General features: G+C 41.5%; 1 protein-coding gene across 1 annotated transcript in view; it reads left to right on the top strand.

Annotated features, from left to right (window-relative positions):
* The window catches only part of agbl4 (ATP/GTP binding protein-like 4), a 484,349-nt gene that overhangs the window by 417,880 nt on the left and 39,740 nt on the right, over positions 1-26,729 (top strand). Inside the window, exons 7-9 of the mRNA XM_036579196.1 lie at positions 13,685-13,774; positions 18,160-18,274; positions 22,286-22,397. Of these exons, the coding sequence (XP_036435089.1) occupies positions 13,685-13,774; positions 18,160-18,274; positions 22,286-22,397 (317 nt within the window). The remainder of the gene's footprint in view (positions 1-13,684; positions 13,775-18,159; positions 18,275-22,285; positions 22,398-26,729) is intronic.

Genomic DNA, 26,729 nt, shown 5'->3' with positions numbered 1-26,729 from the left:
ACTATGACCAATGCTGCCAAATCCAAGGCAGCCTCCTCTGCTGTGTTTGTCAAGACAAGCAATCTGGCAAAAGGGCTCCAAGCATGACAGAATCTCTCTCTCTCTCTCTCTCTCTCTCTCTGTGTGTCTCTCTCTCTCTCTTTCTTGTTCTTTTGCTTAATGTCAAGAGGCAGCTCTTTGTTCTGTTTTTTTTTTCTTAAGTCTCAGTTTCACAAGATCTGTCATCTTAGTGAGCTCATATGTTAAAAGCAGAGGAGAAAAAGAAGGAGCGAGAGAGAAAGACTGTATTGGATTTGTCAGTTGATTCCAGACGACTTTGGAAAGATGCTTTGCCAGAATTGGCCCCCAAGACTGTCCAAATAATTCATCATCCTAAACGGCCTTAAGAAGCATCATCAGTGGTTTCACCTTCACATGTAAAGTCTCATTACAGAGAGGCGCCTTTTCATAGTAACAGAATTAGCAGTTCCTTTGTTTTGTTGTGTTATTAGTTACTAATAAAAAGAAGCAACTTTAACCCTCTCTCTCCTCTTTTTCTGTCTTTCTCTTCCTCCCTCCTCTTTCTCTCTTTCCTTCTCTTCTTCCTATCAGTCCCTCTCTCTTTCTCGATTTCCCTCTCCTCTCTCTTTCCTTCTCACCTCCCTCTCCCTCTGTCTATCTTTCCTTCTCTCCTCTCTTTCTTTCCCTCTCTCTCTCTTTTTCTTTCCTTCTCTCCTCTCTTTTATTCTTTCCTTCTCTGTCTTTCTCTCCATTTTCCTTTCCCTTTATCTCTCTTTCTCTCTCTCTCTCTGGCTTTCTCAATTCAAGGTGCCCTACTGGCTTGATAAATAATGCTACGCTGGTATTGGTAAAGCATGGGTTACAGAATTTGAGAGTTTCTTTTCTCTCTCTCTTCCTATTTCTCTCACTCCATCTCTCTCTCTCTCTTTTTCTTTTCCTGTTTTTCACTCTTGTCTTTGCAAAACAGAGAGATTTCTTCACTTCAAGGACGATAGTCATGACAATTGAGGTCGAAAGTGGCGGAGGAAGTGACAGTTGAAAGGGAGAGAGAGAGAAAGAAGAGAGAGAGTCGGGGTTTGATTGTAGCAGATCGATCTCTAATCACCCTGTGCTCAGCGCTTTTATCCCCGAGCTGTTGGCGGGGCTTAAGAGGGGCCGGGGTTATATTTACATGTTGCACTCTGAAGGCTCTTGTGTCTCTCACTCTCTTCTCTGATATGAGTGTCACAACGTGCTATTCTAATCCTCTTTGCTGGTCACTTCTCATGCCGTGCAGCCCGCTGCCCCCGAATCTTGGCTGCTGATTGCCCACTCCAGTCACCTCTTATCAGGAGAGAGAGCAAGCAAGAAAGAGAAACAGAGAGACAGAGAGAGAGAGAGAGAGAGAGAGAGAAACACGCCTACTTGTCCCAGTTTGATATTTTTCTTTTCTCTCCTCCCTGAGTGTCACCTTGCTCATTCCTCTGTCCTTGGTCAGCATTGCGTCAGCCACAGGTCACTGTCAGCTGCTGTGAGCCTTTTATCTGCCCAGCAGTTGGGTCAGCTGGAAGAAAAGGCACATGATGGAGGAGGATGGGGCCATTCCGCTGAGGTTCCAAACAGGGTCTGACCGAAGTGAACGTTTGGGGTAAAACTCTATTCTGAGTCCACTGTAGATGCTCTGTAGATGCTCACCTTCTCTTTAACGATTCAGCTAAAGAACTAATAAATGCTACTGAAGTTGAATGTTACGTATTCTATTAAAACAGCTGTAAATCCAACCTTAACTTTAACTCAGAATCTAATCCTAATCCTGTTAAAAATCAACTGAGTTCCTCTATCTTGTTTATCTATAGTAGATAATTTATGAAGAATCTCAAGGGACTATCAAAATAAAGTGGGATCAAGTTTTTGACTGTTACTGTTTAGGGCTGCAACAAACGACTATTTTGACAGTAAAATAATCTATTGATTATTGAAATGAACAATCGTTTATTCAGATTATGAATCACTCAGTTATCAAATAACTCTTATGTAGCTATCAGCATTTAAATTTAGCTTGAGGATGTTTTATGCATTTGCCAACTAACAATGAAGACAAAGATGAATACCTTATTAAAAAATTCACTAAATTTTAATGAACTTTTCTGCTAATACAAACGATAAATAAAACAATATATTTTTCCTGTCAAAAATTCAAAAAACTCAAGGATGTGCAAAAAAGCAGCAATAAAATGTAACAAAACTAAATCAGTTCCCTTAGTCACACCAACAGGTTCTCTGTGCTTCACCAACCACACGGTCATATCTACACATAAACATCACACAAACAGTAAACATCACACAAACACGAGTGTGGATCGCTGCTTTCCCTCTGTCATAAAATCATATCGTGCAACATTCTTGAAATAGTATAATTTGTTGATGTGCCTGGCTGAACCCAACGCGGCATCTCTGTATGTATATCTATGAGCAACAAGATCTCCAGCCATTAAACGTGTGTTGCATGCGTATGCGGCAAGCAGTGGTGAACGTTTGTGGCAAAACTTGTTTTCTTTGAACAGTTAAATTTGAGCGATTTTGTCTAAACATTTTATTTAACGGTAACCTTTCGTCCAGCTGCCCTGAATGTTCGCGGAGAACAACTTTGTGAGAGGTGGCAAACGTTTGCGGCGAACTCAAGGCAAACAGAAAATTGATGCAACTGTTTGGAAACACTCTCCTATGTTTGCCACATTTGAACGCACCTGTGGCTTCAACATTAGGACAACGATGCAGTGTTTAAAATTGTAAACGTTATTTAGAATAGTTACTTGCTTCTCCGTTCCAGCTCCATTAACGATACCAGAGAACATGCATTTTAAAATAGAAAAGGTTACAGCTCAGCTCATAACATGAAGTAGGACATGTTTAACATTAATATAAGCTCACTAAACTCACTAGCACAACTATCTTACTGAGATGAATCGTCATCATCTGGTGAGCTGACATGTTTCCTCTTCAGATGCTCCAACATGGAGGATGTGCTCCCATAGGCAGCCAAGATTGGCTTTACATAAAGCACAACTGACTGCCTTTTTTCTGAGTTTAGTGTGAAATGCTCACACAATTTTTGTTCTTGAGGCTTCCGTTGCGCTTTGGTAAACTCTCCAGTTAGCATTAATGTCAAAACCTTCCTAGTTAGCGCGAGAAACATGCATGATGATGTCACCAACTAATCGATTATTAAATTAGTTGGCAACTAATTTGGTCGTCAGTTTTAATTGACTAAGTCAATTAATCGTTGGACCCCTATTACTGATACTGATTTTAAGGAACATTTTCGACAGGCAGTTATATTGGAATGCTATATTGTATTTATTAATATAATTTTGTATATTAAAAAATAAACATTGATAAAAAAATAAACTCTCAACTGTCACATTTTTAAACTTAGATAAACAGCAGAAACTCACCAAGTCTTTGTAGCTTCACAGAATTCTTAGTGGTTTTGTTGGTTTCTGTTAATAAGCTCTTAAAAAATGTGAATGTTATGTTATGAAACCTGTGAACAGACATTATGGGTCTAGTGATGAGATTGCAGATTGCATACCGACTGAGTACCCCTCCCTCACCCCTCCCTTTCCAAGTGTGTAGTAAAACCCATGGTGGCTGTCATGTTTTCGCTTCTTTCACAATGGTGATTCCTCCCTAAAATAAATAATAAGGATAATTCTATGATGAGAGAGGATTATACTTATGATGCTAAATAATAAGTATGATTCTCCATTTGCCAAAATTTGGGTTCTCAAACTTCTCATAGCACAAAATAGTTATCCAGCACCGGAGGCACCCACTGATTCTACTTCTTTCTGCATCTTTCAACCAGTGCTGTAGTGGCACCAAATTCAAGCTTCCACTTCAATGTAAATGTGCAATAGGTACTCTCTATAGCCAGTGTTTGGTTTGTACTTTAGAAACATGGCAGCGCAACATGGTGGTCTGCTCCTTATGTAGCTATGAAGGGCTCATTCTATGCTAACCAAAACACAATGATTCGTAGTTACAGGTGCTTATACACTAATGAAAACAGGGTTTTGTGTACTACATTCTGATGTAGATCTCCCCTAAATCCTACACACTGCACCTTTAAATTCATTTTACAAATTTCCAAAGGTCCTTTCTATCAGAGGACCACTATTTGAATAGCGAGAGACTGCAAATTGAAGACCAGTGTTAGGGTTGAGAGTGTAGTCCTCAGTAGCTGAAGTGCTGTTTGACGTTGTCTTAAAGGTGCTGTTGCAGTGGCCTCTCCATGACTGCATGGTCAGTCTGAAAATAGAGAGTGGAAGGAGCTCTACAAACCCATCCGCTAGTGCCTTGGTGTCTTGGCTCGACCTTTTCACGGGCAGCAAAACAGAACCGTAAGCTCTATTGCTTTTAAAGCTCTTTCTGTGCCCTTGAGGAACTGAGAGAGAGAGAGAGAGAGAGAGAGTGAGAGAGAGAGAGAGAGAGAGAGAGCGAGAGAGAGAGAGAGAGTGAGAGAGGGAATTTGATGGCTTTCCAGGCTCAATAGTGTGTATAGTGTGTGCAGCAGACTGTGTCTCATTCCAAGGTCCTGTATAAATTTAACACTAGTGACAATTTACAGCTGCTCCGTGTCGCCCACTATGACGCACACGCCAACTAGCATGTCACGCTACCATCACTGTGAACTGAAGCTAAGTTACTACAGCATAAAAGGAGTGCCTTGCCTACTCAAAAGCCTCTAAAACAAAACATCACATAGCCGAGAGTATAGGGGAGAAGGGGTGGTGAGGTCCATACAGGGTGTAATAGGTCAAGCTTGGATCCTTTCTCTTCTACTTTCTCTACTTCTTACATTCACTAGCTAATTGACCTTTTCATGCTCCACTCACAAATACATTCTGTTCTAAAGCTGGACAACTTTACAGAATGTTAGCAAAAATGCCAAAGTTGTAGGACACAACTTTTCTGTCAAACTAATAGTTGTTGAAATTAACACCACACTGGTCACCCTGTTAAGATAGCATGGTGGCAAATTCATTATCATTTCCAGCTAGTATCAGGATATATCCAGAAATAATTTTCTTGTTATCAAAAATCAGGATTAACCAATTTATCCCCCTGCTGGAGAAACCTTAGACTGCTACATGTGTGCAGTAAGTTCCAAAGCCACATTCACATTCAAACTGCCTCCAAATATAGGTGTTTGAAATTGTAGTGTCTTGGCTAAGCTAACAAGAGCTTAGTTAACAGGTTCAAAATATACACTCTATCTAAAATTGATTCCTGCAGCACTTTCCAAAAAAGTTGGGACAGGAGCCTAAAACTAGAAACAAAACACATCTTAAACAAAGATGGGTTGAGTTTCGCCACAAAAGTCCAGCAGTTTAAAAATAACATTCCTCAGTGAGTGATTGTAAGGAATTTAGTTATTCCGCCCTCTGCAGTGCATAATATCATCAAAAGATTCAGGGAATCCAGAGAAATCTCCTTTGCTTCTGTGATGGATATCGTCACAACATTTCTGATTGTTTATGGAAATAATGGACAGGGGGGTATCCACGCCAAACATGCAAAAGACCATCCATATTGTTACTAGCATAAAGTTTGGAAGCCAGCATCTCTCATGGTATAAGGGTGTATTGGTAGGTAACTCACATATTTGTGAAAGCAATGTTAACGCCGAACATATTTTGGGGCAACTTAGGCTGCCTTCTAGATGCCGTCTTTTTCAGGGACATCCTTGGTTGTTTCAACATGATAACACCAAGCACATTCTGCACGTTTTACTACAGCCTTTGACATTGCAGAGTGCAGGTGCTAGACTGGCCTCCCTGCAGTCCAGACCTGTCTCCCTTTGAAAAACCATTGAAAATTGTCTTATTAGGCTGAAAATGTGACAACAAAGGCCCTGCACAGTTGCACAGCTGAAGACTTGTATAACAGAAGCCGGGCAGTATGAGCAATGGCCCACCTAATGAGGGCTGAAATTCCCGTGCCATCCCAACAGAGTCCACCTTGCATCTGGGAACTTAAACCTACCAGACAATTCTGGAGTTGTGAAGAGCCATTTTTCAATTGAGCTTTGAATCAGACACTTCAGAATGTCGAAAGCAACCTTCAAAAAGCTATGTGCCTCGATCGGACCACCTATAGGGCCAATCATATCCCACTTACAGCTCGATACATCACTGTTTATTCAGAAATCCCTTTTACTGACCCTTTACGCGTTTTGGCTTTAGCAACATTCTAACTTTTCCACGTGTTAATCTGAATTGATTAATTGAGTTTAGTGGTCCGAGCATAAAACTCTTTATGCGATATTTGGGTGTTTTTCTTATTTCATTTTTTTTTTCATTTTTGCTTTATTGTGTGCATTTTCAAAATTCGCAAGAAAATGGTGGAAGACCCACTACAAACATATCCTTCGAGCAGAACTAGCCCCACCCTCCTTAGCATAATAACCCCTTGAATAGATGCTGAAGAAAAATAACCTAAACTCAACATACAAAAGCATTTCTTGAGCCCGCTACACTACTTTCACAAGTTTTTTGAATTGATTGAGGTTGTGTATTATGTGTGAGTTTGATCAGTGGTTTCCATTCCTGCACCTTATTAGTGTTTTTCAAGCTCTGACACACCTCAGGAAGAGATTGTTAGCTAGCTAATGTTAGCTGATTAGTTGGAAATTATGTTTTAAAGTAGCAAAAACACCAAAGTTTGAAAGGCAGGGGTACTCCAGGGGTGTGGACCACTGAGGTACATGATACAAATCATCCATATTTTAGTTGTCACAGAGGAGATTGGATTTCAGAAGAAAGTCTCACCTGACTAGCGCCCAGGGACAAAGTTCCTTATCATTAATAAGCACAGTCTGGCTTGTTAAAACGAGCTGGCAGTTTAGCCGACCTAATCAAACTTCTAAAAGCGGGGCTGAATGGAGGAAAGGTGCCGTTTCTGCTGAATCTGGCCTGTTCTGGATCCAGCTCCCTCCCAGATCCCCAGTAATTGTGTTACGTCAGAGACCTTTTCATGTCTTATCGGCCTGAATTAAAAGTGGCAAGGCGGGCCGCTACAGGAAAGCTGAGCTGCACAATCTGGGTAACCTTCAGAATCCATTAGATTTCCGCTGTTTGTCAAAGGCTTTTCTCTCCCTCCTTTTGATGCAATTTACATATTTATCAGAGCCCATCGTAATATGACGTGTTTTTAATTTTTTATTTCTCGGCGGAGGGCGGTAATGTGGCGAGTGTGGCACTCTCAGGTGAGAAATGTGCTGAGCTGGCAGTCTCTCCGCCAAGGATGTGGGCATAAATCTTTCGCTTCTCTCCCTCACCATCTCTCTCTCCCTCTCCCTCTTCCGCTCTCCACACGTTAACCTCTCCCTCCCGGACTTTCATTTCTCCCCTAATGGAAGCAGGGAGCTCCTTATCTGAGCAGGAGAACAGGGTTGTTGACCTCTCTGATGATTTGGAGCCTGTAGGAGCCTCTCTGCAGAGTAATCTGCTAGGAGGGATTCCCAGGGCTATCACTTCTATATAGCACCATTAAAGAGTGGGGATATATAGAGCAGGGCTAGATAGGAGTCCCTTCAGAGGAGCCGGCCCGTGACCGCTGCTTTACAGCCTAATTGGGAGCGTGTGTCTTCCACATAGCACGGACACACCACTTCGCTAGTGCTTTATAACTCGGACCACACCTTTTTTCATCTCAGATCCATGAGGGAAGGAGAGAGAGAGAGGGAGGTATTGGATGGGGTAGAAAATCCATACATTAAGGCATCACATTGTCTGTCGGATGCTAAAGCAAAACAGAGTGTAACAAAACCACTGAAGCAGCAAAACCTCAGCTGGCCTTTGAAGCACATTTGTCTTGTTTTATAAGAGCTTTTTTTCTTCTCCTCCTTCGCCAGGCCGTGGGAGGTAAACAGTGGGCCGCTAGAGCCCCCTGCTGATCTCCAGCTCCACCTGCAGGTCATGCACTGCCACTTCAGCCTTCTGACTGGACTGTGGATAGTGCTGCTGGTGGATCAGCAGGACTGCACCTATGACAAGAACAGATGGAGAGAGAGCCTGAGGTTGAGCGAGAGAGAGAGAGATGCAGGGCCGCAGCAGTGTGGAGAGATAAAGAGCAAACCGCTAAGCTAGCTGCCCTGCGGAAAACTCTCAGATAACACGCACAGGCGAATTAACATTCAACATATCTAGCAGGGCATTATTTTCTAAAAGCCAGTAAATGGAATGGTGCCAGAGAGCGTGTGGCAAACTTTTTCACACTGTTAGTTTTACTGCAGGGGGATTGGTCTGCGGCCATAGCACACGAGCGCAGGCGCAGGATTGCCTCCATCACTGCTGTGTGTGAGCATAGTTCTTGCCTCCAGCTCCTTCACGGCTATCGTTTCATTGTTTTACATCCGCGGGCCTGTCCCGTTGGGTTAGGGCCAAGGTGTAATTTAGAAGCGATGGAATTTCACAGGCAAGTGAGCGACGAAAAAAAAAAACGCAAGCAAACGGGCCGGGCCTCTCCACTGGGACTCCTCAATGGCAAAGCCATTCATCTCGGTGAAGGGCAGATAGAGAAGGGGGAAGGGGGCTCTGTTTTCATTTTTCCTTTAAAAATGGAATAATGGTTTGTATTTAAGGCTCTGGCGTCACTGACACGCTCTTATGTTTTTCAGGGCCCTGAGAAAGTTGAGCCTGTGTGTGTGTGTGTGTGTTGCAGCTTGATAATTAGCATTTGCCACTGCTGAGCACACACTCGGCCAGGATCAATAAGATATTAGGCTCGTGTACATAGCAATGAGCTGCATTATCGCAGGAGTCATTTAGGACACAGAGGGAGGAGGGTAGCCAAACAGTACAGCAAACATGATGTATTATTGACTAACCATTCAAGCTAAACCTGTCCCATCCAGGTTTGCATATAAGTGTGTCTATGTGCAAAGGGATGAATACATGTGTATGAGCAGGTGTCCGTGATTTTAAGTGATTTGACACAATTTCCCCCTTATCCCGAATGTAATCGATCAGCAAGGACATGTTTGGTGTCTTTAGTTTTTTTCCACTGGAGCTATGTGGCTAACATAGCTAACAAGTAATGGAAGCTTATTTCAATTGAGTGTTATGCAAACTGCTTAAACCATCAAATACTTCAGATGCCTCGGATTGCGTAATTGTTAAATAATCTCAAATAGACTTGCTTGACATAGTATGATATAGTTTTATCTATAAAAATGGACAAAATGGCCCAACTGTCTAAGAACTGGCCTTAACATTGCGATATCACACGCTTAATCTTCAGTGATGCTATAGCCATTCATAGATGGGAGTCTAAGAGAGCATAACTGACCTCACTCTCTGCAGGTGGGCAGGATAGCCCTCCCTCTCCCCACATCTTTCAGCGCAATGCTGGCCAACCCAGTAATGCTGAATAAGCAGCAGTTAAAAAAAGATATAGTGGCTGACTTCACATGTCTTTACTAGCCCCATTGTCCTAGCTCAGGGGTTGGCAACCCAAATATCAAGAAGAGCCATTTTGTCCTTTCAACAAAAATCAAACCACTTTTGGCGCCACAACATTTTATGTCCATTTTACCATCTTAGCTGTAAACATGTCTCAGTATGTGCTAATGTACTAGTATAGGCTAAAAAATATAAATGAAAACTCAGACTTACTTTGCTTTAAGCTTTAGCTCAGCTTTAGCTGCTTTTCTCACATCTCCGGCAGAAAACCTTTCAGCAAAAATGGAATAGTTTCTTGTGAAATGTCTTTCAGTGTTTAATTTTTTCTGAGGCAGAAGTCAGCTTCTCATTCGCCAGCTTCTTGTTCGAATTTTCCCGTTCCACCTTAAATGGTGCCTGAGGCGCCAGAATGTAACAGCTGCACCATTTAAGGTGGAACGGGAAAATGCAAACAAGAAGCTGGCGAAAGAGAAGCTGACTTCAGATTTGATTATCGATGTTCGTCTGATATCTTTCTCTTTGTCTTTTCGTCAGCTACTAGCTAGGCCAGATTTTTATCTGCATTGCTATAGTGACTAGTCTGCGTGCAGTGTACCTTCAGAGGTAAAGGTTGGTGAATTAGCAGTTATACATTAACTCCAGCGTTAGAACCAACTATCAGTAATGCTTTATTTTACTGCAAAGGGTGATTTTTTATGTTTACCTACAAATGTGGAGCCACAACAGGGCAGTAAAAGAGCCTGTCTTAGCTAGTGATGGGCCAGAACTATACACAAGTCAAAATGCTTGAAGTCAACTCTTTGACTCTGTCAGCTCCTTGTTATGTCAAATATAACATTGTGATAGACTTACATTGAATAAAACGACATCCTAGAAGGTAATTATTTACCAGAGAAGCTGATTTTGATGGCCTGTGGAATTCTATAAAGTACTTGCAATAAGCGTGTTTAATAATCAGTGGGTTAAAATTAAAACACTAATTTAAAGTGGTTCAGTCTTTGCTATATCTGTTTATCCATGACACTGTCTCGGTTAAAATCAAGTGGTTTTAAGAAATCCATTCTGTCAAATGATATCTGCTACTATTTTTTAGCTATGCAACATTTTTCACTTGTGTTTTTATTCAGACACCAAGCATGTTTGGCTGATTGATTACATTCAAGGTAAAGGAAAAGTTTTTTTATTATCAGCAGTTAAGCAGACTCACTTCCTCTGAAGATGGCTACTATTCGTTGTCCCTGCAGGTGTAAAACACTCCCTTTGGCTTTGGTCCATGACAGCTTACCTCAGGAGTAATTATCCTATAGATGATCTCTGATCAGAGCCCAGCACCCCCAGTCTCCCTGCAGACCCCCATCCCTGTCCCTTAGGAGCCCAAGGCGCCGCTGGCATAATGGATTAGGCCACGCTTGTTTTTACAGCTCCTGATATATGTGTACATTATTCAGGAAGCCTGTTGAATAATGCATGTGGGCATTTTAATGTTTCATTCACGGTCAGGTCATGGACTGAACAGGAATTCTTCGTGAGTTGACCTGACCACTGCCGTTCTTCGGACTGCCAGGGTGTCATTCCCTGTAGCATGTGAGTTTGCACATGTGTGTGCACGTGTTCGAGTAATGTGAGAGTCAGCATGTGTGTGTGGGTAGTGGGCGGGGCTCACTGCCACTTTTTCATTCTGCAGTTTGTCTCAAGATACATCAACACACACACTGCCTTTGTTAGCAGTGTGCGGCGCGTGTGTCTGCCGACATGTATTTTTCATTCTGAAATATTATTCCTGTTCCGAATGTAATCATCCATACTGAATAGGAGACAAAGAGTCGGATCTGTAGTTTAGCATGTCTGCGGATGTGATAAAGCCTCTGTCTAATGCTACTCTGTGTGTGTGTGTGGGGGGGGGTGAGTGCAATGGGATTCAGAGATGTCATGAATGAAGGTAGCCATTGTGTTGCTAGCTACACTAGTCATTATGAGATTCTGCCGTTTGCACTGGAAGTGAAGGTTTTTTGAGGTTTTGTAAAGCTCTGAGTTTTTGTTTCCCTAGCCCGTCCTATAGCTGATAAGGGTGATGATTGTAACTGGGGGATGAATTCCCTAGCGTGTGGCTACAGGATCCCACCATGAAGCACTGGCTAGAAGAATGAGCTCGCTTCGCCACGGGTGGAAGCATATCAGCTTTTTAAAGAGGGCTTTTTGTCCAGCATCTGCTCCTATTCATCCACCCCCCTACTGCTTTATTGGCCTGAATGGTGTTCCATATTGACTGTACAACTGGCTCCTCTCCCAAAGACAACTGATTTCTTTTATGCACTCAGATATATTACATACAGACGGGTGGGCGATGTGCCCAAAAATCTTTTCACGGTATATTTTTCCCTGTCATTTGTTGCTGACAATTCTTTTTTAAATTTTTTTCCCAATTTAGTCTCTAGTTTTGATCGTATAAAATTCCACCCACTAGTTAGGACGCCCCTAGTCACATGATACCACCAGTGCTAGGAAGGTGAAGGCTAACACAGGCTTCCTCCAGGTGCTGTAAAGGTCAGCCACTGCATTCTTTCGAACTGCCGCCGTCATTGGATACCTGAACACGCTTGAAGGAGAACACTAACCACCAATTCTATTACACCAGCTGACAGAGTCCTGTGCTTGCTAGCATCACACTAAGTGATGGGGAGAGGGAGGGACATCCTACACAATCGAAGAGAGTGAGGCCATTTGTGCTCTCTTGGACTCCCGGCCATGGATAGCTGTAGCATCACCAGAGATGGAACTCGCGCACTCCTGATGATAGGGCCAGTGCATACACAGTTGTGCCTGATTCTCCTGATTGTCAATTTTAAGTTATGTCCTACAGAGGACATGCCACCTCTTTTGCCACAGAGCCCTCTTGTTCAGATATACTGAAAACTAACTAACTAGCTACTCAAATCAACTAGCTTTCACTCTGCTGTGAGTGAATGGCTAGACATCTTCTCTCTCCATCTAGTGAGCAAAAGGCACATAACATTCCAATACTGAAGGTGTGCAAAGTTCAGGCATTTGCTGCTAATAACATATTGAGGCCCAGAGTGCCGTAATCTTTTTCTGAAGATATCTTAAAGTGCATTACTAACTTGAAGAATATTTTCATTTTGATTATAACTTCGTTACTTTATTGCCCTCACGTATAATATATACAGGCATAGTGACGATCAGGACACAGAAGCAGGGACATTGAGCAAGAGATCTGCCGGTCATTACTGTGTCCAGAGTGTGAGGGCTGCCTGGAATTTAATTTGCGGGCGTCACAGAAGCTGCTTGTCCTTGGTGTGACGGGGACATGGGATGGGAAGACGCTGTGCTCTCTCTGTCTGTCTCTTCCCTTGAATCATGTGTCACTTCAGACAGACATAGTGCCGTCCTCTCCTAATGCGGTCCTCCATGTTTAAAATGAAGACGTTAATCCTTAAAACTGCAGGATTACTCGGTTAGTGATTTTACGTACTATAAGTAGCTACTATAAAGTGATCTTTAAGCTATGTAGTTGTTAGAGTGACAAATTTAAGTGTGTATCCACATACAGACCCTTACAGTTTGTGATTAAGGTGCAGTTATGTTGGCACATGGCTGTGACTGTATGAAAATACAGTGTGGGTTTGTGAATGCAGCAGAAAGATTGGCATATTAGAATGATTATTGTAGGTTTTAGTATAGTCATTAGTATATTAATATATTAGAGGAATATCAGGAAATTCCTCTGGTGCCATGTTTAGATTATTATATATTGTTCATATGGGTCAGACATTAGAGTGTACATATCTGTTTGTCCCTGTACTCATGACGTACGCAAACAGGCCCTTGCAATTTAAGGGGTTAACAAGATATATTTGACTTATCAAGATTTCAGGATCAGCCCGAAACTGATTATCCCGCACTTGGATGCTGAGTGTTTTCCGCTCTCCTGGATCCTAGAGCCTGAAGAAGTCTGTGACTTTATTAGCTGTTCTGATTAGCAATGACATCGCAGTTTTGTCTTTTGTCTTCCAGTTTAAGGCTCCATTAGGAATGACATTTCCTATCAGTTTGATCCAGTCACACTGACTCTCCTGCTGCATGACTGCAGCGTGCAGTTATCTCCTGCCTCAGGGGATACACGTACGGCTTCTGACCACACATACACACACACACAGACGCGGAGACCTGCTGAGACTAAACTTTCTGTGTGCGTGTGTGTGTTTGTGCGTATGTTTCAGCCCACCTGAACCCAGAGCGAGAGAAGCGTGTGGTTTTCCTCACAGCACGTGTTCACCCTGGAGAATCACCTGCTTCCTTCATCTGTCAGGGTAAGACCTTTTCTCCTGCCCTACACACACACATACATACAAACACACACACAGGTAGTTGCTGGCTGCGGTCAGTATCATTTTCTTCTATCAGGCCTGGCTGCTTAATCTGCAGCTCTCGGTCTCCTGAGGGTCAGTGCTGGGCCGGATCGATGGCCAATGGCTGAGGGGGTTCGGAGGGGATTTCAGGCGGACTGACTTTTAGCAGTCACTCTTAAATCCTCTGAGAGTTGCAGTATGGTGTACTGGCCTCATAACAGCACACATACACATGAGCTGCCCCCTAACAATCACCACATTACCCCATTCATCACCATGCTGTTCCAAAACTGCAGATTTAACATAGAAGTGCAACACACACAACATTCAGCTCCTTATAGAAACTCTTTATTGAATTGCGATGCAAAAAATTTCAGCCCGCGACATTTGCATTAACCTTGTTAAACCTAAGGGTCTGTATGTAAGTCTCTGTTTCAATTCCTCACATTCAGAACTACATATCTTACATTAGTACATTAGTTACATAGTAGGTACTGAATAATAAGTCCTAAGTCCGGTTTTTAATGCAGTGACTCTCTGGGGTTGAAGGTGACAGGCATTTAGTTGTGATTTTTGTAGTCGGTTGCTGAGGAATATTATTCTTAAAGTGTTGGATTTTTTGCTGATGCATTGTATAGCAAAGTGGTGAACCTCTACCCATCCTTACTGATGAAGGAATAGGCCTTTCCTGGATGGTGCTTATACACTCAATCATGTGTGCAAGTGGATACGATAAATCGTCAATATTTTTGTACTTTTTTGTTTAAATGCAGGTCAAAGTGGATTTGCAAATCACTGCTGTCTTTTTTTAGATGCATTTCAGAAAATGTCCCAACTTGGGTTTATATAAAAATATTGGCCCTTTCATTGAATGAGGGGGCTGCGTTGAGGTATCTATCTGGCAGGCCGTGGTAGCCTGGTGTTTGATTCCCTGCCTGGGCAAGCGCACAACACTGTACCAATAAGAGTCCCTGGGCAAGACTCCTAATGCTGCATTCACCTAACATGCTCTGGATGAGAGTGTCTGCCAAATGCTGTAAATGTGCATGTCATTTCACAGCAAATACAGTAATTCCTAAAAGGGAGGAAAAGGGGACTGTCATTTCCAAATTTCGAAACTTTTTTTTACATAAAAAATGCCAGCTACCCTTTACATTGTGTCTACATTTGATCATGAACGAGCAACAGAAATGGCCCTAAATGACTTGGAAAAAAGTACAAGTTAAGAAACTTTCCTTCTCCTATAAAGTTACCATTTTGAAGATATTATGACAGCACAGATATAAACATATTTTGAAAACTGCACTTTGTTCCACTGTTGATATATAGGTATCACCAGAAAAAAGCTACATAGGTATCAGCAGTGGAACAAAGTGCAGTTTTCAAAATACAGATATTCAGCACCACTTTCTTTTGTAAGGGAATGTAATTACACAGTGTTAAACAGTGTTCTTGTAAATACAAGAGGGACAGGTTTTAAAGGCTAAAGTCTCTGCGCCTTAGAGGTTTCTGTGTGGGTAATTAGGAAGTTAAGGAGTGTGGTAATTTCAGAGAGGGCTGTCATGGTTAACAGTAGTTTGGCCATGATAATGCTTTCGAGCCACCTGCCTCGCCACCTCAATGTGACTTTCAGACGCACATACACACACACACACACACACACACACATACACACACACACACACACACCGCCACGCAGATGTGCATGAATAAATCCAGGAAGTCCGAGCAATTAGACGGCACACTGGTGTGGCCTCATCCCTCTCTCTCTCTCTCTCTCTCTCTCTCTCTCTCTCTCTCTATCTCTCTCTCTTTCTCTCCCCCCTCTCTCTCCTCCGTGCCACATTGACTCAATTAGAGAGCTTGTTATGCCTCCATTAGCAGTAATGAGCAGGACAGAATGGGCATCAGGAGGAGGAGAGGCATAGGGTCATCTCTCTCTCCCGTTCTCTCTCTCACACTCTATCTCACTCCCTCTCTCTCTCACTCGCTCTGTCTCTATGCCTCTTGTCTCTTGTTTACCTGTCAATTATTGCCACTCACTACAGGGCAAATGGAAAGACAGCGAGTGACCGCCGCCATTGACCCCCCCTGCCGCCCATCACCTCACCTTCTCTTTGTCAACCCTCAGTCTGTTTAAGGCAACCCTGTCATAAATTGTATGTTTGTCTCTTCCTGCCTGTCTTTCATCAAAGGTACTTAGTATGACCTCTGTCTCTCTTAGCTGCTTAGCTCTATTTAAGCTCTCTCTCTCTCTCTCTTTCTCTCTCTCCTTTATATCTCCTGCTGTTTTTAGCTGCCCTCTCTGCTCGATTCCGTTTGTATTGACTGGAGATGGATGTCTCAGATTTCCTCTCTGATTTTATAATGCTGCTTTCTGTCCTTTTAAGTGCCTTTTTGTCCGTTTTCCCCTTGCCAAACTCAATTTCTCGAGATGTTTTCTGGACATCTTTCAAAGTCAGATCTGACTGAGTGCATATGCGCACACTTTTATGTTTTTGTATCCATGCAAATTCATGAAACAGAAAAAAAGCTACGTGTTTCATTTTATTTGAATTGGACGGGCAAACACATTTATTCTTGGTTATTCAGGTTGGGAACTTAAATCCCCTGCTTATTACATCCTAAAGCTTATTATTCAGTAATTACATGGAAAAGAGTGCAAACTGGCTAAGTTTTTCCAAAGATATAGGAGTGAGGAATTGAAGCCTGGGCAATAAAGGAGCTATATGGTTTAGATTTAGGCTCAAGTTAGGTAGGTTTATACAATGTAATGCATATGTATGCATTTATACACACATAAATGCATTATGAGAAGCTCAGTTCTTTAGCTTCATATACCAAACCTGAAATATGAAATCTGGGTATAATGTTAGATTCTGAGCTCTGATTTATCCTGCATGTAAACACAGTCACTAAATTAGCTTTTTATCATTTGAGAATTATTGATAAAGTTCAGCCTTTTCTATCTCAGAGTGATGCGGAGAAACTTGATCATGCATTTGTTACAAGCAAAACTGATTACTGTACCGCTCTTCTTATTGGACTTACTAAGAAAACAATCTGTACTTTACAACCAATATAAAAGTGCAGCAGCACAGATCCTAACAAAAAAGAGAGATTGCATCACTCCCGTTTAGACACTGCACTGGCTATCTGTATCTTTCAGGATAGACTTTGAAGTTCTGCTACTAAATTTTAAGATTCTAAATGACCTTAAAGCACCTGCTTACCTCAGAGAATGTCTGTCTGTTCATGTTCCAATATGTGATCTTCGATCTGCAGATACTGACCTTCTATAAATACCTTTCGTAAATGCAGAAAACATAGAGAGGCCTCTTTCAGTTATTACACCTCTGACCTGTGGAACTCAATTCCACCTTTTATTATACAGTCAAGCTCAGTGCTCACTTTTAAGAAACATTTGAAAACATATTTCTTTGACTTGGCATTTAGTTAAAATTATACATTTCTTTGGTATTTACCTTTTTTAATTTGATCTGTGTTGTCTTATATGGTTTTAAATGAATACTCATAGTTTCTTATATTCATGTTAAACTTTATCACCTGTCTGTAAAGCACTTTGAGCGGTATGAGCAGCATGAAAGTGCTCTATAAATAAAATATTATCATTATTATTACTATTGTTGTTGTTGTTGTTGTTGTTGTACACCACCTGGCCACTTCATTAAGTACACCTCTTTGTTTCTATGCTCATTGTCCATTTTATCAGCTCTGCTTACTATATAGTTGCACTCTGTAATTCTACAATTTCAGACTGTAGTCCATCTGTTTCTCTGCATACTTTGTTAGTTCACCCTGATCTACAATGGTCAGACCCCCACAGGACCACCACAGAGCAGGTACTATTTGGGTGGTGGATCATTCTCAGCACTGCAGTAACACTGATGTGGTTGTGGTGTGTTAGTGTGTGTTGTGCTGGTCCAACCAAAAATATCCAGCCAACAGTGTCCAGAGGGCAGCATCCTGTGACCACTGATAAAGGACTAGGAGATGACCAACACAAACTACACATTTGTCTCTGATTTTACATCTACAAAATAAACAAACAAGGTAAGTGTGTCTAATCGAGTGGACAGTGAGTGGACATGGTGTTAAAAACTTTACTTGTACCAGTGCATGCACTAACACGCCACTACGAAGCAGTGAAACAGTTGGGCTACAGTCTGTAATTGTAGAACCACAAACTGCTCCTATGTGGTAAGTGGAGCTGATAAAATGGACAGTGAGTTTAGATACCAGGAGATGTACTTAAGGAAGTGGCTGGTCCTGACCAGGAATAAAAACAAATGAGTGTTTTTGTGTGTGTGTGCATGTGTGTGTAGGTGTTATCGACTTCTTGGTCAGCCAGCACCCCGTGGCTCAAGTCCTGCGTGATCATGTGGTCTTTAAGATTGTGCCCATGCTCAACCCTGACGGTGTCTACCTGGGAAACTACAGGTGAGGATCTAAAGCTGCTGTAAAATATACCTGTATTCATATTTCTTCTGTAACATGGAACATGAATCATAGCAACGTTAAAGATATGTCCATCTGCGGCTGAACTGTAGCCAACCAGCTATCTAATACATGCTAGTTTTATGCTAATGTTAGCTGAATCCTCACTGGCTTTCAAAGCTGGCAAATGGCATAGTACTGAGGGTTACTTTTCTCTGGCAAAACGAAAAAAGTGCACAGTAAACTGTTAAATTACTTGATGATATTATATCACTGGAAACACTGGTGTCTGTGTGTGGTTGTAATATATTTAGCCCAGATTCTCACATCTCCGGCAGCGATGTAGCGCTGTTCTTCATGCAGTCGAAAATTCTGCTGTTTTCTTGATGGAGATTAATTACGTGTGTAATCAAATATTTCATCAGATCTGACGTATTACCCATTTTGTAGGCCACTATCTTAAGGCTCTTGTTGCACCTGGAACTGTTCTCGAAGTAGAGCCAGACTTTCAACCTCTTCGACATATTTAGTTAGGTAGCTGTGTGCTCTCAGCGTTTCTGTGCAACAGATTGCATTTTTATCTTTTCTTTGTTTTGCATCAGTAGTAAGGCAAACTCCAATAATCCCTCATAATTTGCATTTTATGCGAAGTATCGAAAATAGGCACCGATTTTTTGAGACTTATCCAGTAGTAGTATCAGGATGCTTCGGTCAGTGCTTGTTTGGTATAGAATTTTGGTACCCAGCCCTATTCAAAAGTGATTCTGTTTAACATGCTTATAATGTGATTTATGTATTAGACACAAAATGCATGTACATGATTCAGATGCATGTAAAGCCTTGCATGTGTTGTTCAATCATGCAGTGATGCCAAAGTTCATTATTGTTTCTCCTGAACTACACCTTTTAGAAACATTTGTTCTGTGCATAAGTTCTGCATAGGCTGCACATTCCAGCCTAAAGCAACGAAGGAATTGTGTGATTGTGTCGTGGAGAGGGGGGGTCTGCCTGGTGGACCCTGGCATCAGTGATGGATTTGTGGGAAGTGGAGAGTGATGGCATTGCAGTAGTGTTGGGGTGTGTCGAACAGAGCCTGATGCTGCTGGACATGTGTGTTGAGGCTGCAGGGGGATGCATTGGTCTCTGTCTGAACGGTCAGCCCCCTTCATTGTCCATTCCTCCCCACTTCCATGCCAGAACGCTTCTGGAATATGATCCTGTGGCTTTGCCTAAGCACTTTTCTTTTCTCCTCTTTCTCTCTGTTGACTCTTGCTGCAGAGATACTTCAAATCAATGCCCCCCACTTATACCCCATAGCGAGACATCAGTCCATTTGCACGCACAAATGCACATATATGAAGACACACCCAGCTTTTAGTGAAGTTTTTAGTGAAACTCAGGGTTTCTTTGTGTCTTATTCTATAGAAACGTGTATGTATGCATATGTGTGCCAGAATTTGATATTTAGAAAATGGTGTAATAACAGTGTAATAATAGTGCAATTAGTTAACACAAAATGGGGAAACTGTAGGGTATCTGCTGAAGCATTAGCATCTTGCTAGCAACCTCATCATTGACAACTATTTGACAAGATATCTGCAGCAGAATGTGTCTGTGTATTCCAGAAGAACACACCCATGCCTGCTTGGTCACTGGGGTCAGCTTACCTACTCCTATCCTAAAATTGCCTTTTACTTAAAGGGCACATATCAATTTTTTTCCTTGTTTGTTTTTAACTAACTAAGATGGATATAAACTCCCCAGTCCATAAACTAAGCTACAAAAACAGACATTTTGAATTTGTCATGGTTGTGACATCACAATCATGATAAAATTTAATGTATGAACACATTTAGGTGTGTCTTTAGCCTACAACAGTTTATCCAGCCCATTCACAATGAGGTGGTAAGGAGTGTTGTTACTGTAGAAGACTTGGAAGATGAAGATATGGAGCTTTGTCAATATAGCCTTCCAAAGTACCTGGACATCTGACTGAAGATTTCAACCCAAACGTAACTGTTTGGTCCATACATTTCTGACCAGACTGCTCTTTGAAAGAAGAAAAATACAGGGCAGCCAGTCAGAACATACATCATTTGCATATATCAGCCTTTAAGGCTTAGTAACAAAATTTTAATTCTAAGAGATAAAGAGAGGTTTGAAAATTACTAAATTACTAAATCATGGCTGCCCAAACCTGATCCTGCAGATCTACCACCCTGGAGAGCTCCGATCCAACACACCTAGCTCTAACATTTAGATGCCCCTCAAAGCCTTTTTACCTGGATCAGGTTTGTTAGATTATGTTTGAAACTCTGCAGGGTGACAGATCTCCAGGAGCAGGACTGGGCACCGTTGCATTAAGCGGACTTCAGTGAAAAAAGTTAAATATAGAATTTGGGCCCTTTAATGGCAGCCTTCCTAAATGTTGATCAGCTGCTGTATTCTCCCATAGACTGCCATCTGGTGTCGATCAGCATGTACTGCAGAGCTGCAGTGTGAGAGGCTGCGATCGTTCGGCCCCTCTGGGGTGCTGACAGGGGTCCATAGCGACACGTCTCAGGGAGCTGACCCCTGAAGGGGCATTCAGCAGCGTGAATGAGACAGAACTGATGAGTGCAATAATGGCACCAAGTGAATTACAAATGCAGCCCTCTCTCTCTTGTTCTTTCTCACTCTCCGTCTCTCACACGCACACACACACACTTCATCACACCTTTGCTGCCTCAGCAGTCTGGCTGCATCTGGAGAGAGAGAGTGAGAGAGAGAGAGAGAGAGCAAGAGAGAGAGAGAGAGAGATCTCAGATGTAGCAGGCAGGAATGTGGGATCAATCCTTGCTGACTAGGGGATTAGTAAAGTTCAACAGGCATGGGACATTGACACTGGGTGCCGCTCAAAGTCATGGATACTCTGCCTCAGCTCGATAGTACCTGTGCCCTTGCTGAGGCTCAGGGTTCCGTCTGTCTCTCTGTCCCCCCATCTGCCTGCATCTGCTGTGAGAGCAGGGCAGCACTGAGTGTCCTGCCAGAGACCTGCTGGACAGCACAGAACCTGGCAGCCTAGCTGGTGTCACCTTAAAGCTTCACCTATTAAAAGAGATCGTTCCTCTCATTCGATAGTGGGTTTTTTGCATTCAAAGGAGTAGTTTGGTGAAAAATCACATTTACACAATTTGCTCCTACGCCAAGTGTAGCCAGTGTTTGAAGTTTCTGGCTCCGTAAGTTTTGCACTGGAGCTATGATGTAATATATAGTAATAGAGATAAAAAACAATGGAAGCTTGTAGCCCATTAACTAGCATTGTGCAAACTACCTGCTTGAAAATCATCACACTGCTCATACTGTTATAACTGTTATAATTAATAACTAATAATACTTCGAATTATTTCTCAATTGTGTGTTTCTGTTATCTGTCAAAATGAACAGAGTAAAATTAGGGCTTCAAGATGCTGTTTGCTGCATACTTTAGTCAATTTTATAGTTCACAGTATGTAAAACAGTGTCAAGCAAGAAATTTCTGCATATTTAGTAATGTAGTTTATATGAAGATGATCACATCCATTACATGTAAATGTCCATTACATGTTAGCTACATTAGCCTCACAGCAGAATAGCAAAACTTCAGACACCACACGTCTCGATGATCAACTACACTTGGAATAATTTCACTGAATTATTAGTTTGAACAGTAAATTGATTTCGGTCACTTTTTACAATATATATTACATTGATTTTATTTTACCTTGATGTCATTTTTATATTTCTGTCAGAAACCTTTTCCATTTCTAACCTCTATGATGCAAGTAAATATATTTATTTATTTATTATTTAATCGCTTCCTTACATTGTCAGCTAAAACATAGATAGATATGTAGATAGATAGATATATAGATAGATATCTAGACAGATATCTAGCACAACACTTGGAGTGGGTGATCACAGGCTGTGTGGCCGCTGTTTGTCGTGGACCGGTTGGTTATTTACTTGTCTTGTGTACTTGTTTGCTTGCTGTAGGTGCTCTCTGATGGGTTTTGACCTGAATCGCCACTGGCAAGACCCTTCCCCATGGGCTCACCCCACTCTCCACGCTGTCAAACAACTCATCGTCCAGATGAACCAGGACCCTGTGAGTGACAGCTCTCACAGACACACACACACACACACACACACACATCCCCATTGCAAAGCTTGGTATAATTAAAATCAGCAAACTTGTAGCATTGTGCTAAGTTAGAGGCCACCTGTACTTCATTTCATTTCCAGGCAAAACAGTCATTTAGTATAAGTTATTCATTATTCAGGATTTTTCAGGATGATCCACTTGAGTAAGGAAGGGGAAAGTCAAAGCAAAATAGGTGAAAAAACAGGGGACTCGTCCTGACTGGAGTTTAAATTATTAAAAGATATAGAGAAAGTGGAACAGTTGTCATCAATGAATGTGTTTGGGATTATGTGGATTGTGAAAAGCATAAAAATTCAGCCAACTTCTAAGACTAAACTTTAGAGGTGTGGAAAAATATCCCGGCAAATTTCTTTGAAAAGAATTGACGCTGTAATAAGGGCAAAGGGTGGACACAATAAATATTGAGAAGAGTCATATTATATTCCGTTGTTGAGGCTTTTATGTACTTCTCTGTTAAGTGTATGTTTCCCCTGACATTGAAAATTGCATAATTTGGACTTAATGACAGTTTTGACTGGAAGTACAAGAAACGAAGTTTGACTTTTGCATTGTCAAAGTTTGTTGTTGTAGTGTAGCACCAATTTTCCATTTCCACACAGTGCGACTGCGTGCTCCTTTATCACACCGCAGAGGCTCTTTTTAAGACTATGCCTAAAAGAAGCAGTAAGCGAGAATATGGTGCATATTGGAAAAGCTTAGTTCAGCATTTAGGCCTATGTTCCATTGAAGCCCCCATGCTCCGCTTTCATAACACTAACACTGGGGGACTTTGACTCAGCAGCTTTTTCTGTATATGTGTGTATGTCTGCTGACGCGATTCGAAAGCTCTGCCGCTCAGGTGCATCTCCCCTCGCTCACTCTCTTCCTCTCTCCCCACACGTTTGCACATTCTTTTGTTTGGGCGCAGGGCCGTCTGTTCCGGGCCGGGTGTTAATTATGGCGGGCGAGCGAGTGAGGTGTGTGATGAGTGAAGGTCAGGGGCTGTCCTGGGAATGGCCTGCCCTTTGCTGCTCTTTCAAAATCCTGATAAGAGCAGGAGGATTGGCGAGGGGAGCGGGGGCACGCTCGGCGGCTTAACCTTTTCCCCCAGCGCTGACACGCTGATCGATGGGATCCTTCATAGCACAGTGATCTGCCCATGTCCCTCACACTCCTCAGAGACACACACACACAAACCAGTCTCTCACTCATATACACAAACTCTCTGACAATCTCACACACACATATACTCACCCTCAACACACTCACCATCCACTATATAAATAGATACATAATGGAAGTAAATTCATTGATGTTAAATTAAAACACATTTTGTTTCTCTTATATCAAAATCTCAGTGATCTGTTTTTTTATGGATTCATTATTTGATCAAGGTAGATTCTCTTTGCATTCTATAAACATTTCATGACGAATTGACCGTGAAATATAGGCCCTAATTAGTTAAAGCTAATGTTGACTTCCATTTTGGTTTAAGAACACCTTTTTTTGTCCCATAAAATGACCATTTCAGAGATACACTAGACTACTAGTAAAATGCTTCTAGTTTAATGTAAAGCTTTTCATTACAAACAGCCTAACAATTTGAGTGAAAAGAACAACTTCTGAAATATTTACATCAATTTCAGAATTCCTCAGTATTGGGTATGTCTCCCTTTGGTTTTAATGACAGTGTTGACTCAAGCTGGACTCCACAAGTTTGTGCAAAAGCCTCTGATGAGTAAATCAAATCCACCTGAGAGTCATCTTCTGCTTCAATAAAAAGAATATGATAAAAAATATCCTGACCTGTATGTATTTAGTCCTAAAAGCTACACTATGTAAGTTTTGGAGATTTGGAGACCTCTCTGGTGGAAATTTGTAATTGCAGACAACATGCAGAAAAACATATTGTAACATCAGTTGTGCTTCGGACCCCCACGAGTGGGTTAATCTGATGACTGCGAGTGTGTTGAAAGAGTATTAAAAAAAACCTTGCTGAACATGTCTTCTGAGGATGTGAGTGAATTATCTACTATTGTTATCATATCTTCATCAGTATTATCATTATCAGTATTCGTTTTAGACCTTAACATTAAGCTGGACCTTCTTTTTGAGTTGTGTTGGTGACGTTAAGATGTATGACGTGGTCCGAAAAAGTCCCACAAAATCTGACCCAACATCTCTGACTCTTAAATTACTATTTTAAGCTTTACAAGTGACTTGCAGCAGTGCATGGACACCATATTTTAGCATATTTTTTACTCCTGCTACATACACAGTGCAGCTTTAACATGGTCAGAGTTACAAATTTACTGAAATTTGAATAGTGACCAAAATTAGCCCAGAGTCTTGAATAGAGAGAGGGAAGCAAAATTAGCATGAAACACAGCATTAGAAATAGCAAATGGAATTACAGAGCAATAATATAACATGGAAAAGGTCATGCAGCATTTCAGTGGAATTATATACCATGAAAATGGCTGTTCAGTAATGAGAAAGCAGAGCAAACCCATCAGTATCCACATACAGAAACTGTCTGTGGTGTAAAGTTGTTGGTATTGTTTGGCTTTCGTTCATTGTTGAGGTCTTTTTAGTTTTTTTTTTTCGCTGTAAGCACCATGCTGTACTCACATACACACAGGGGAAAGGCCTGCTGGCTTGGCCCCTTACTACCATGGTAAGTCCTGGGGTCTCCCAAGCTCTAACACACACACACACACACACACTGGTGTCATGCTGGCAGAGCTGCTGGCTCTGTGGTTAATCACATCAGATACAGCACACAGCTTAACCTGCCAGTCTCACTGCCAGCCTTGTGGCGTGTGACTACAGCATTCTACTCACTGCCCATGCTGTGTGCTCCGCCATCCCACTACACAATATTGCATAAAATGTGAGGAAAGTAATTCCGAGATTTCATGTGAAATACACCTTGGTAGAGAAAATTACCAAGTCAGAATATTTCACAATGATGGTGAAAAGAACCAGACGTCTGAAGTGTTTAACACCTCTAAAAACTCCCCCACAGAAAGTTATTACATGATATGGTAACGAATAGGTGTGATGCCTGAGACATTGCTAAATGATTGGTTTGAGATAAGATTTTGGCCTAAAACACAGTTTTTCAAATCTGTTTGTCAGAGAGGTGCATGTAGTTTGTTGCTCAGCAAAATAATGCAGAAAAAAAACATTTTCTCAGATTTATTTTATCATCCTTATCATTGCACATGAAAACTAAATATGTCATGGAAATATGTCAGTTCACTGGTCATTTTGGATAATACATAAATTGTTTATATTTGCATATATTTGCACTGTAAAGAAATCTGAGTCAGTAAGTTTTTTTACAATGGAACCATTTTACATCAAACCACTCTGAATGACTTTGTTTACATCTCAACGACTAAATTATGGAGAAATGTAGAAAAATTCCCCTATCATATGTAAGAGAATGCCAAACATACCACATTTGCCCTGATGTTCACAGTGAATTCACTAAGCATGATAAACATACATATTACATATTATACATACTGTATATTATGAATGTTAAAACATATAATAAATATACATTTTGCTAGAAGCCCTGTAGCTTCTGTTGTCATGATTGCTACATTCTAGTCTGGCAGTTGCAGCAGTTACTGATTTTGGAGCTTTAGTAAGTAGTAGACTTTTACAAAACAGCGTTATCTGTATTATTTCAACATATATACTCCACTTAGTCCACTTAGCACATAGGTGTTCCCTGTAATTCTACAACTACAAATTGTCGTTCATTTCTCTGAATGCTTTATTGGCATTTCTTTATCCTGTTCATCAATGATCAGGACCACCACTGAGCAAGGTGTTATTTGGGGGATAGAGCATTGTCAGTATCACTGCTGGGCTGAGAATAGTCCCCCCAAACTAAAAACATCCAGCCGACAGCATCCTGCAGCCAGAAACTGACCACTAACAAAGGGCTAGATGAAAGACTAACACAAACTGTGCAATAATGAATGAGCTGTCGATTCATCTCTAACTTTACATCTGCAAGGTGACCAGCAAGGTGAGTTTTGCTCTGCTGAGTCTGATCCACTACACTCACCAACTTGTTGCTACCACGTCAGTGTCACTGCAGGGCTGAGCATGATCCACCACATAAATAATACCTGCACAGTGGTGCTCCTGTCAGGGTCCTGAGTCCTGACCATCAATGAACATGGGTTCAAAAATGCAGAGAAACAGATAATCTGTAATTGTTAAACTACAAAGTGCACCTATAAGGTGAGTGGACCTGATAAAATGGACAGTGAG

The sequence above is a fragment of the Colossoma macropomum genome, unplaced genomic scaffold (assembly GCF_904425465.1).
Source record: "Colossoma macropomum unplaced genomic scaffold, Colossoma_macropomum, whole genome shotgun sequence".
Taxonomy (NCBI): domain Eukaryota; kingdom Metazoa; phylum Chordata; class Actinopteri; order Characiformes; family Serrasalmidae; genus Colossoma; species Colossoma macropomum.
Note: the sequence above shows the minus strand (reverse complement) of the source record. Positions and strands in the feature narration are given on the sequence as shown.